The 13,139-nt window shown below is 45.1% G+C and overlaps 1 protein-coding gene across 2 annotated transcripts in view; it reads left to right on the forward strand.

Annotated features, from left to right (window-relative positions):
* Positions 1-13,139, forward strand: part of espn (espin) — a 165,142-nt gene that overhangs the window by 64,756 nt on the left and 87,247 nt on the right. The window contains exons 6-7 of one of the 2 annotated variants that reach the window (XM_041205824.1): positions 6,435-6,672; positions 10,934-11,184. The exons of the other annotated variant lie outside the window; for it this stretch is intronic. Of the exons in view, the coding sequence (XP_041061758.1) occupies positions 6,435-6,672; positions 10,934-11,184 (489 nt within the window). The remainder of the gene's footprint in view (positions 1-6,434; positions 6,673-10,933; positions 11,185-13,139) is intronic. 2 annotated transcript variants of the gene reach the window in all.

Below are 13,139 nucleotides of genomic sequence, written 5' to 3' on the forward strand. Positions count from 1 at the left end.
AGCAATGTGTATTTGGGTATAAATTCAAGAGACACAGGTGGCTCTCTCATACTTGACTTAAGTGTCCATCCTGTGAGTCTAAGCAGTGATGATTCCACTGTGAGCTATCAGGGTGAAGCCTTGTCCTCTCTTGAGTGCTCACACCTGTTTGTGACCGGGGTGGGGTAGCTAAACTTGGCCAATGTTTTCTTGTTTTTTCCCTCCTGTCTCGCTGAAGGAATTGAAATGGCGCTTCGGGTAAAATCAATTAACCCCAACATCGAACCTGGGATCGGTCAAGTCTGTATAATTTACTACATTTTCCCAGTTGGTCCAATAAGGGATATAGGATTTTTTTCATAATTAAATTCCTTCTAGTTTACATGTAACTATTAATCCTAAACATTTCTTCAACATTTCAAAAACCTGTAGGTACAAGTGCCATTTCCTTGTTTTCTGCCAGTGCATAAGGGACACAGAAAGAAAGGTGATACCTTCAGCTCACACACTTGGGCAAATAACTAAGGTGTTTATTTTACCAATGAAACCCATAAAAGTGTCCTCTACAGCTGCTGGGTGTATAAGAATAGTAACGATAGCACAGCCCAGGGATCCAATTATACCTGCACTTGATAAATACACAGTTGGGTCTTCATGGTGCTTTCCAGGATTGGACTGAATCGGAAGAGTCTCTTTGCACGTCTAGGCTGATAACTAAGCTGTTTACTTTACCATAAAAAAGACCATTCTCATTCTGTACAGCTCGATTGTACGTTGAAAGTTGTTTGTGTTGTCATTGGATATTGTGGGAATGAGAATCTCTAGTTTCATTGAAGATACTTCCATTGTGGTGAGAGGGGAAATTTCTTTCCCACAGAATGGGTGAACATTTGGGATTTAAGGATTAAGGACAAGTTACCAACATTGGTTAATGTTATGCAGTGGATGGAGAGAATGTGCTTCCTGTGCCAGTCCTTGTGCCAGTTTAGATGGTGGCATTGGTGTAGATTGGAGGGAGAGAAAAACTCCATTCTCTTCAGTCAGTTATATCAATATTGATGAACGGGTGCATGGGAAGTTTGGAATCGAGGAATTCAGAATCAGCCTCTTATTAATGTATTCTTTTGAACCAATTAATTGTGAGCTTGCTCTAAGATAGTCAAGGTAAGCAAAATTCTTTTAATGGTAGCCACTATGATTCCATCTTATGTTTAACCACAGTGTGACCAAAATATTCTTTTCAGGTACGAGACCAAAGATTGTGCAGTGGGGAAAACAGCTGAAGAGCCATACCATGGGGATCTGTGCTAAGCCCCAGTGACCGTATCTGGGACAGGATTTGGTGTGACAAAGATCTACTTCACATTAGCATTTGTAGGGGATGAGTCAGACCAGAGATGAGACTGAAGAAAGTCAGTATTATTCCAGCTTCTAACCATGGCAATAGCTGGAGGTCCTGTCCTTGATATCACTCATCACACGGGAAGCACTTCACACTGACATCAGCCAAATGGCAGCAAAAAAACAAAGTTTTAACCAAATGTTCCCACTGAGCATTGAACAGTAACCATGACTAATGGCCAATGAAAGCTATAGATCGTTGGAGAGGCTTTATCCCCTTCTGGCCAAAGTTCAGCAAGAGTATAAGAGAAAATAATTATCATGGGTCAGAAAATGGGGCCTTAGTGTAGTCTGTGTGAAACAGATGACCAGGATTGGCTCATGCAGCTAGTCTTTTTCTTTGTAGATGCAGCCTTGTTGCTGGGATGCGGCCTTGTTGCTGGGATGTGGCCTTGGTGCTGGGATGTGGCCTTGTTGCTGGGATGCGGCCTTGTTGCTGGGATGCGGCCTTGTTGCTGGGATGCGGCCTTGTTGCTGGGATGCGGCCTTGTTGCTGGGATAAGGCCTTGGTGCTGTGATGTGGCCTTGGTGCTGGGATGTGGCCTTGTTGCTGGGATGTGGCATTGTTGCTGGGATGTGGCATTGTTGCTGGGATGTGGCCTTGTTGCTGGGATGCGGCCTTATTGCTGGGATGCAGCCTTGTTGCTGGGATGCGGCCTTGTTGCTAGGATGCGGACTTGTTGCTGGGATGCGGCCTTATTGCTGGGATGCAACCTTGGTGTTGGGATGTGGCCTTGTTGCTGGGATGTGGCCTTGTTGCTGGGATGCGGCCTTGTTGCTAGGATGCAACCTTGGTGTTGGGATGTGGCCTTGGTGCTGGGATGCGGCCTTGTTGCTGGGATGGGGCCTTGTTGCTGGGATGGGGCCTTGTTGCTAGGATGTGACCTTGGTGTTGGGATGCGGCCTTGTTGCTGGGATGCGGCCTTGTTGCTGGGATGCGGCCTTGTTGCTGGGATGCGACCTTGTTGCTGAGATGCGGCCTTGTTGCTGGGATGCGGCCTTGTCCACCAGGAGCACCTTTTGAAAATTTCTGCTCTTGCGATGCACGATCTCGCTTGTGCTCAAATCTCCAATATTTACACTCAATGGACAAGCCTCCCTGCAGGTAACACAAAGTCATAAAATTCCTTACACACCCGGCAGGTCTGGAGCCCATAACCTGGAGTTTTTACTGGATTAAAACGCAGGAACAGGAAGAGGCCGTTTAGCCCCTCCAGCCTATTCATGGCTGACCTGTGACCTGACTCCAAGTACCTTCCTTTGCCTCCCATCTCTTAATGCCTTTGGATAGCAAAAACCTTATCAAGCTCAGTTTTAAAATTAACAATTGACCTAGCATCAATTGCATTTGCAGAAGAGAGTTTCAAGTTTCTGCTACACTTTGTGTGAAGAGCTGTTTCCTCGTTTCACCCCTGAAAATTCTGGCTCTACTTGTTTGTATCTGCTGCCTAATCCTAGACTCCCCAGCAAAAGGAAGTAGCTTTTCCTGATTGACCCTACCTGTCCCATTTAGTATCTTGAGAACTTTGGGTCTCAGGGAATGACTTCCTTCAAGGTTTCTACCTCAGGGATGCCCTCAGCCTATCTCAGATTACCCTGGAAGGGCAAAGTATCTCAAAATTTTGAGTAACAGGTGAAGCTAGCTGTTTCACGCTGCTACTGTGCAGTAGCAACACGAGTGGTATTCACCACTAACAGGATGCTGCTGTCAAGCCAAAAAGACATTCTGCCAATCACACAAATGAGTAATGTGGTATATGAATTTCAGTGCCAGTGTGATACTAGGTACATAGGCCGTACATCCCATAGACTGGCGGATCGTATCAAACAGCATGTCCCAGCCGCTGTTTGTGACGGTCAGGGTATAGATCGTACCCAACCAGCCTGTGCTTGTAAAACTCAAAACACAGTGTCCAACATTAGATGTGATTCCGTGATTGGACAACATTTGCTAAATAATCCTCTATGTGCTGAGAATTACCCTGACGACCAATTTACGATTGTCACTCGTGCTCGCAGTGTGGTGCATTTGTGTGTACTGGAAGCTATGTATATTAATACACAGGGCCCTGTTCTTTACAGACAGAAAGAACATGTACACACATCGTGCCTGTTTCAGCTAAACAAAATAAGTTGCAACCATTCACTGACTCATTCCTCAGGGCAATGCCTTGACCAATCAGGGTCATGTTGCCAGGTTTAAATTTCAAACAATGCTTGGCAATTAACCATCAATCACCATCAGTGGTGCATTCTCCAGAGCAACAGCACTTACTAACCAATCAGCACTCTTGTCACATACAGTATAAATTGTTGTATTGGTATTCTTGCAAGTGTCCTGATGAGTGCAAGACAAAAAGTTTTGACATGTCTCTTTTTTCAGCAATACTTTAGAGATTTCTATTCTTGGAGATCTGTTCTGTGTTCATTCACTTCAAACAGTATTTATAATATGACAGCTTGAGGGAGTTGGTTTGGATACTTGGTAGGTGAAGGCACCCTATGGCCATACAGGTAAGAAGGTTTAAGCCTTCATTACCAGCCTGTGATGGGTTAGTTGATCTCAGTTGGGCTGATTCTTTGGTGCTATAATAGTCTTAACCCAACTCCAAGGCAGGTAGAAGGGGAAATCAAATTAGTCTTTGTTTCCACTGCTTTACCATTGCCTGGTAAACCCCGCTGAACATGGATGCCCAAAAGGAAAAGAATTAATCTCATCTGTGATGACTTCTCTGGTTGAATAGCAAGTTGCTACTTCAGGGATTAATCCACGAGTCTACCCTCCCACCAAGAAGCCGCACTCACAGTGACGATCAGAGCTGGAGCTGGAGCACGAGCGTTCCGATTCTGCAACTCGAAATCCCCTGGGATCCCAGCTCCTCACGGTGCAGCATTGCCCTGTTACTGTCAGGAATGAGGAATGCCCGCTTGGCCCTGGCATCGGGGACGGTGGCAGCTGCTGCTCACACAGTCATTGCCCAGCAAAAGCCATTGAAGAGGAAATAGGGAGCGACTTCGATAGGACTGGTTGCCCCTTCTCGTTTAAAGACTTTCCCAGGTTTTAACATGCAAAGCAACGTTGCACTCTCTACTCGTGTGCCAAGTTTACTGTTTGACTGTGGCGTTGACAAAGAATTAAAGCAAGGGGATGGGGCACACCGAGTGCGCGACTGGAGAACGGAACCATTCTTTGCACTGACCAATTGAAATGCTGTGTCGATAAGTAGCCGAGTTGCAGCTTTTTTTTTAAGGGTACATGAGAGAGTTAAGCAGCCTGGTGCCATCTGCAAAAGACAAATTGTGAGGTTTAGCCTTTAAACTGTGGCAGCCTCAGCAGTGAAGGCGTTAATGAATGGAACTGGTCATGTGGTATCGGAAAAAACTTAACAAAAGGCCCAATTATTTTGCCACGAATCCCTAAGGGAACATTGTGTGCGCTTCCTGAAGATACACAGGTGATTGTCGCCTTTGCTCGCGCACACACACACACACACACACACACACACACACACACACGCACACACATATATGGAATCTCTAACTCCAGCCTGGACCATTCAAGATTGCAAAAGGGACACGATTTCTCTTGCAAGCTTTGCATATTCAGCATATCATGGGCAATGTAAGCAACTTTTGTCTGAGCTATTTATTGGGGTAGTGAAGATGGTGGTACTTTTTTGGAAATAGTTTAGTGGACACAGAAAAGGTAGGTCGCTTTAACTTTAAAATGATCTTTTTGTCTGTCAGCTAGAAATGTGGAATTCGGACTTAGTATTTTTAAATCTTAAAACTGAGAGAGCAAGTCTGTTTGTGTAAAGTGGTGGTTGTACAGCGCAATGATTTAAGGCAAACCTCAGCCCTGTAACAAAGCCTACATTGACTTGATGTTAATTGCTGGCTGAAGCATTGGCAGCTCTTATATATGGAGCCTTCCACCATTATTCCAACTGTGGTAAGACTTGAGAAGGATTTTAATTTTAAGCAACTTTAATATTTTGTGATCAGGTTGGGAATGGAGATACGTGATGTGTCAGCATGCAAGATTTGTCCAGGGTCTGCTCACAGGGAAGCTATCCTCAATGTTCTGGCTAATATTTATCCCTCCGTCAACATCACAAAAACAGATTATCTGGTCAGCATCACGTTGCTCTCTGTGGGAGCTTGCTGTGCTCAAATTGGCTGCCATTTATTTTTGTACATTACAACAGTGGCTACACCTCAAAAGTACTTCATTGGCTGCAAAGTATTTTGATTGTGATTGTGATTGTGAAATGCAATATAAATGCAAGTCCTCAATTTATTTATAGTTTTGAAGAAGAGTCATATTGGACTCAAAACGTTAACTCCGTTTCTCTCTCCAGTGATGTTGCCAGACCTGCTGAGTTTTTCCAGCATTTTCTGTTTTAATTTCAGATCTCCAGCATCCACAGCATTTTGCTTTTAGCTTTTAATTGATTTGATTTTGTTTTAAATGTAGTGCATGTATTTACACCGCTTGCTGCTTCTGAAAGTTGAAAGTGGCATCAGCACAATACATACAGCTTTTGTGTATTATGCTTTCAAGCACTGTATCTAACTGCTTATTTCCTTAGCTGTGGGTGGACGAGGAACTTGCCTGTGTTGCTGTACTGGAATTCACAAAGAATGTGCTTGATTCGTGGGTTTCACAACAGGGAGGCCCACGATCAAACCTGGGCCTTTGCTTATTCAGTTGGTTTGAACTGGATGCTAGCAGCAATTGGCCTCAGAGCCCCATGGTAAAAACCCATCAGGATTCCCCACTCCTGGTCACTATTCAGTGGGGCAGTTATCTAATGGACTCTCTTTCCATTGTGAGTCCTCTCAGAAAGTGGGTCTATGCGGATGTGAGGATTGGACTCGACCACGGTTGGTTCACTCAGATACACACGTGAGGGATGAAACTGTGCCCTGGCGTGAGTAACTGAGCGAGCGAACGCATCCAGAAAAGGATGGGAAGCAGCCAAAGAAACTTTGAACGGTACCGTAACTGGCGGCCTGAATTATTGTCACCACAACATTCTGTCTTCTTTCAGAGTGTGGAGCACCGGGTCTTGTCTCGGGACCCGTCCATGGATCCTGAGTACAAGCAGACCGACTCGGGAATGTCGTCCCCCAACACCACCATCTCATCGGAGCAGCAAGCCAGGTTTGACCTGGGCTCACCTCCCAGCACACTGTCCAACTACGATTCCTGCCACTCGAGCCACTCGAGTACGAGAGAGAAGAGGAGCAGCCGGCAGGACCAGAGCCAAGGGCAAGGGCACGGACAAGGTGAGAGTCAGCACCATGTTGCAGCACGAGTTGTTCCCATCGAGTGGCCGAACCAGCTGGAGGACTGTGTTCAGTTCTGGGCATCACACCTTAGGAAGGATGTGAAGGCCTTGGAGCTAGTGCAGAAGGGATTTACTAGAATGGTACCGGGGGCAAGGGACTGGAGAAGCTGCCGTTAGCCAGAGGTGATTTGATAGAGGTGTTCAAAATGATGAATAGTTTCAATAGGAACGAGTAAGGAGGAACAGCAGAAGGGTGGAAAACCAGAGGACACAGATTTTAAATGATTGGCAAAAGAACCAGAGGTGAGATGAGGAAATATTTGTGTTTACACAGTGAGTTGTTGTGATCTGGAATGCACTGCCTGAATTCAATGATAACTTTTAAAAGAATTGGATTTATACTTGAAGGGGAAAAATTGTACAGGGCTATGTAAAAAGGGCAAGTGAGTGGGATTAATTGGATAATTCTACCAGGGCTGACACAAGCGTAATGGGTTGAATGTCCTCTTTCGGTGCTGTTTGATTCTATCATTCTAAAAATTCCTTTGCAATTATCGAAGAGTTAAAATGTGCTAATTATCTTTGGCATACCACCTTGTTCTCTTGTGTCCACTGATGCTCATTAGTGCATTTGATTTGCACAAAAGAAAAAAATGTATTTAGGATCATCGAAATCTTGCTCTGCAGGGTGGCAAAGACAGTCAGAAATGCCTCTATTAAATGTCCACCACGTAAAAAAAACGCTGCTGTGATTGGATAGTGAGGCTTTGATGACATCTAGTGGTAGCATGAAAAATTACATACACTACCATTCTTTGAGTATAGACTGCTTATATTCATTCAAAGTTGTTTGGTGCTTCAAAATAATTTGAATGATCGAGTGTGAATTGAATGATTTAATTAAATCAGCACAGAATACATTTTTTGGAACAATTTCCATTTAAATGAACAGCAGCTCTGAACAGTGAATTGAGGTGCCGACCTGGCCACAGCATCCAACGATGTCATTCTCACTGATGTTAAGGCTGTACATACAAATTGAATAAGTCCCATTCACATTCTCTTACAGAGTGGATACAGGCATTTCTGTATTCAAGTAATGTTATCGCATTGAGCCTAGTGCCTTCAGGATTCATTCCGATCTGGCAGCCTGCCCTGTCTTTCCTCCTTCTGGTTTAGCGATGCCTCACACTTGCTGTATGTACTCATGTAAAGGTCGAGTTTCTAAGACTAAATCTTTAGCCAAAAAGTAGGGGGGGTTGACTTTCACACGGGGTAAGATTTTTGAGGGGTTGAAATCCACCCTCTCCCATTCCATTGTCTCATTATCGCAGGAGTTGCCATGTTGGAGAATGTTCCCACCAACCCTGCCCTCAAAAGTAGCACAATCTGCAGAGATCATCCTCCAATCTCCAACCTCATTCTCCAGTATCTTGAATACTCCAGCTGCGGCAAAAATGATTTGCCTGCTCTGCAGTCTCAGCGACCTTGTGCTTTGAACTGGGCTGTGTCCCTGTGGTTCCTCCTTGATACCCTGTTGGCTTTTAGAGGGCGGGTTTGGCGGGAACACAGCAAGCACCAGTGAGCTGGCAGCCTTGACATCGCGTGTTGACGTGCCCAGACACAAGGAGCTGAACAGCCACCTTCGACGGTGTGCTGCTCTATGGTTTGCACCTGGGTATGTTTGACTTCTGCGGCGAGCAGGTGGTAAGTGCAAAGAGTTTGGGATTTTTTTTGGCTAAAAGTCGAGGGGTCGACTTAAAGATGTGATCAAACGTTACTCGAGTGCAAACTAAGTAGTAACTAAAATCTTTAAAGCTGGTGAAAGTTGCAATGCTGGACGCAACTTTGAATAAGGGTGACAACAGATCTCTAACATCTTTCACTGTGCACTAGCATAACAGAAATGTTCAATTATTCAACAGGAAACATATTCGTCTGAATAGTCAGCTCAGTGTCGGAGAGGGAGTTTTGTTTCTTCCATCTTTCGTTTGCTGGCTTCCTTTCCTTATCTCTGTTCTACTGACGGTAGTGATAATACGCTGGGGCCCAGTTCCACAATCAGTATCAGTGTCAGTAGATCATTGAGAGGGAATCACAGCACAGCTCATTCTACCCTTGCCTAATATCCACATGTACAATTCCAGCATGGCTTACTGGATTCCTACCAGTAGCAGGAGCCTTGGAGGAGTTTATTTCCCCTCTCCCCAGCTCCCCCCTCCCTGCCCCTCTGGAGAATATGAGGCTAGTTCTTTATTTACTCATTTACAGGATGTGGGCGTCACTGGCAAGGCCAACGTCTATTGCCCATTCCTAATTGCCCTTGAGAAAGTGGTGGTGAGCTGCCTTCTTCAACCAGTGTGTGTGGTGAAGGTAACCTCTCAGTGCTGAAGAAGGGAGTATTATGATTTTGGCTTCTGCAGCCCGGGTATCTGAGACAAATCAGAGATCTAACTCATGAGCTTGCTTGTCTCCACAGTTCACTGGTGAGACAGAGGTGCTTTAAGTGGGAGACTTCTCCATTCTTACTGACATCAAGGAAGAGTTTGAATTTATATAGTGTCTTTCACAATACCTAGAATGTCCTAAAGTGCTTTACAGCCATACAGTACTTTTGAAATGTAGTGATTGCTGTAATGTTGGAAATACAACAGCAAATTTGCACATGCAGCAAGCTCCCACAACCAGCAATGAAATAAATGGCCAGTTTATGGTGTTGGTTAAGGGGAAGTTATTGGTCTAGACGTTAGGGAGAACCTGAGGAGACAGACAGAGGTTTTGTTTAAGATCTTATCTGAAAGACAGCAGCTCTGACAGTGCAGCATGCCCTCAGTGCTGAATTGTCAACTTAGATTACATGCTCGAGTTTCTGGAGTTGGACATTTTAAAAATTCATTAATAGGATGTGGACATCACTGGCTGGACCAGCATTTATTGCCCATCCCTAACTGCCCTTCTTCAGAGGGCATTTAAGGATCAACCACATTGCTGTGGGTCTGGAGTCACATGTAGGCCAGACCAGGTAAGGACAGCAGATTTCCTTCCCTGAAGGACATTAGTGAATCAGATAGGTTTTTACAACAATCAACAATGGTTTCATGGTCATCATTAGACTTTTAATTCCAGATTTTTATTAAATTCAAACTCCACCATCTGCTGTGGCAGGATTCGAACCCAGGTCCCCAGAGAACCTAACACCTCTGATGTAGAGGAGAGAAGGCTGCCCACTTAGCCAAGGCTTTACAGCATGTTTTACAACTGCATTTTGAGAGTCAAACAGAGGGAGCAGACACTTAGTGAGAAACCTTGTCTTCAACAACAACTGGCAGTCTAGGAGTGCTGCTATTGTCATATTAGAGGGAGTTCTCCTCAAAATGTTTGCTCCCAAAATTCCTCAGATTGGGATTACTAACACATAGTGGGGCGATGGTGGTTTAGTGACAATTTCACTGGCCCTGATAACCCAAAGATTCAGGCTAATGCTTTGGGGGCACGGGTTCAAATCCCACCTCAGCTGATGGGATTTGAATTCAATGAATAAATCTGGAATACAAAACCAGTCTCTGTAATGGTGACCATGACAACTATCATCAATTGTTGCAAAATGCCATCTGGTTCACTGAAGTCCTTTAGGGAAGGAAACCTGCCATCTGGTTTGGCCTACACGTGATCCCTGCCATGTTTTTTATAATGATATAAAGGCACCAATCACTCATAAGGCATTGAGTAAACATGTTGTGGGTTCATTTACTGAGACTCAGCACATGGGAACATTCATACAAAGGGTATAAAGCTTGAAGACGCATGCTGTATGCTCTGCTGAAAAGCAAAAGCAAAACTTAAACTGGATCACGTGACACAATTCCTTTCTAGTGATGCCATGTTGCAATCCCTTAAAGGCATACTACAACATTTCCAGACCCACAGCAATGTGGTTGACTCTTTAACTACCCCTTGCCTAGTCAGCCACTCAGTTTAAGGGCACTTAGAGATGGGCAACAAATGCTGGCCTTCTCAGTGACACCCACATCCCATGAAAGAATAAAGAAAAATAAACATAGAAAGATTGAGAGACATCAGTATATGCAAAGTGATATCACTTGTCGCATTTCTAGCAATTAAGATGAAGCCTCTTTAAATAGGAGAAATAAACACAATTGGTGGATTCCATGTGCAATAAGAGCCTCTAATTATAGTTTGTTCTATTCCATGACGTCCATTATTCTCTTGGATCCTGACTGAATTCCCGCGTTCGTCAGACATGGACACGTACATGGACATGTTGAATCCAGAGGTGAGCCAGCGGAAGAGCATGGCAGCTGGAAACAAGGGTCCTCCACCACCTCCCACCTTCCCTGCACCACCTCCGCCGGTGACCTCCGACCCTCCGCCACCACCCCCAACCTACCCAGCACCAGTGCCCCCGGAGGCAAACCCTTCTTCAGAAACGAGCGTGCAGGCGAGGAGTGATCTTCGACGCGTTGACAATGAAGCGCCAAAAAGACATGAGGTGAGGGCACTGTATTAGTTACCATGGCAACCAGACAGCAAGGCACCTCTTGATAGAAACATGCTGTATTCAGCCGAATAAGCAGGAAGCTGACACATGGAACCCAAAAGCTCGAGCAGCAACCTATCTGACTGATGATGCAGGTGGCAGATTAAGAGTTAATGTTGGCTTCCATTAAGCATGACCCTCATGGTCTGTTAGTATTCCCTTTTTAACAATTTTTATTTAAGACTTTAGCAAAATATGGAAAGTACATGATTATTGTCTAACAAAATATCTGAATAGAGCATTATTCATAGGAACAAAGGGTCCAGTGGCAACAAGAGTACCCGAGGGATCAGGCACTTCTGAGAGACTGGCTTGAATAATTATCCTGAGGGGGAGCGAGTAGAGGAGGCAGCCGGGGTTGGGGGGGGCGGCGCAGTGCAGGAGACAAGAAGGGAAACCATTGCTGGAAATGTTCTGGCTGCAATCACCTGAGTAAGAGTGGAACCAAGTGAGGTCTACCCGACTGAGCTGGACAACAGGAAGAGGCTTTGGGAGAAGGATGGCGTGGCTGACTGTGCTGAAGGTTATGGAGAGGTCAAAGGGGACGCTAGTGCATCATGGTTGCAGTCACAGGGGATGCGACTTGCCCTTGGTTAGAGCCATTTCAGTGCTGCGGTAAGGCCAGAAACCTGACTGGAAAGATCCTGACTATTGCAGGAAGGTTAGACACAAATTTGAGAGATGACAACGCTTTGGAGACGAAAGGGAGACTAGTTCTGTTGAAGGGTCGTGAGGACTCGAAGCGTCGACTCTTTTCTTCTCTGCCGATGCTGCCAGACCTGCTGAGTTTTTCCAGGTAATTCTGTTTTTGTTAAAGGGAGACAGGAGCTGGGTAGTAATTTGCAAGGATAGAAGTGTCAAGGGTGAGGCTTTTGAGGAGAGATGTGATGATGGTGGTTTTGAAGCCAGGGAGGGGGTGGGGGGAACAGCACCTGAGAAGTGGGAACCATTTATAATATCAGCGAGTGTGGTGGGGGGGTGAGACAGGAAGGGGGCATTGGGTGGTCAGCAGTTTTGTGGGAATGGAGTCAAGGGAGCAGAAGGTGGGTCTCGTGGACCAGGACAGCTCAGAGGACATGAGGGAAGATGAGAGAGAAATTCGAGAGAGATGCAGCTTCGGGACTCAGACTGGGAACGTGCTGTGGGGAAAAGGGGAGGCAGCAGAGACAGCTGCATGAAAGATGCCAATGAGCTCTGTGTGTTGTTGGAGATAAAGACTGAGGGGAGTAGAGGAGGAAGGTTTAAGGCAGCGGTTGTTGTGGGGAGAGGACTCCAAGTTTATCTGGTCTACAGGATAATCTAGGGGTGGTTAACGGTTTAGATGGGGGAGAATGAGGTCCAGTCAGGTCTGGTGATGAAAGGCTAAACCAGTTATGCACCAGATGCACAACTGAAGTCTTGAAGGAGCAAAGACTGGGGGCAATAGTGGGGGATTGGCTGGGTTGCAAGAGAGTTAAGATTTTGGCAGGGTATTGGTCAAAGACTGAGCAAATTGACAGCTCAAACAGTATCGTAGCAGCTGATGTTTGGTGATCAGATGTTACAAAATAAGTTGTTATGTTGCAATTAAACTAATTATAAAAGCAGCAATCACAAATGCATTTTGCAGAGGCAATCAGCCTTGATTAATTTTGTTAGGTGTTGAATTATTTCTATGGCCTCCCCATTGTCAGGCCCTGGTCTCACTGGTTGTTTTTATTTCCTCATCAGTGGTACTGACTAACCTGTCCAACTGGGAAAACCTACGCTGTTTAATTAACATCAAACTGGTGCAGAAGACTGTGCTATTGTAACAAAATAACTCATTGCATTTAATAATCAGCCATGGGAATGTTGGCTGTCTCAGTCTTCCCATTGATTAAAGGGCCTACACTGGCTATATCAGTTTTTAGGCAGATTGTGCGACT

This window comes from Carcharodon carcharias, chromosome 15, assembly GCF_017639515.1.
Source record: "Carcharodon carcharias isolate sCarCar2 chromosome 15, sCarCar2.pri, whole genome shotgun sequence".
NCBI lineage: Eukaryota > Metazoa > Chordata > Chondrichthyes > Lamniformes > Lamnidae > Carcharodon > Carcharodon carcharias.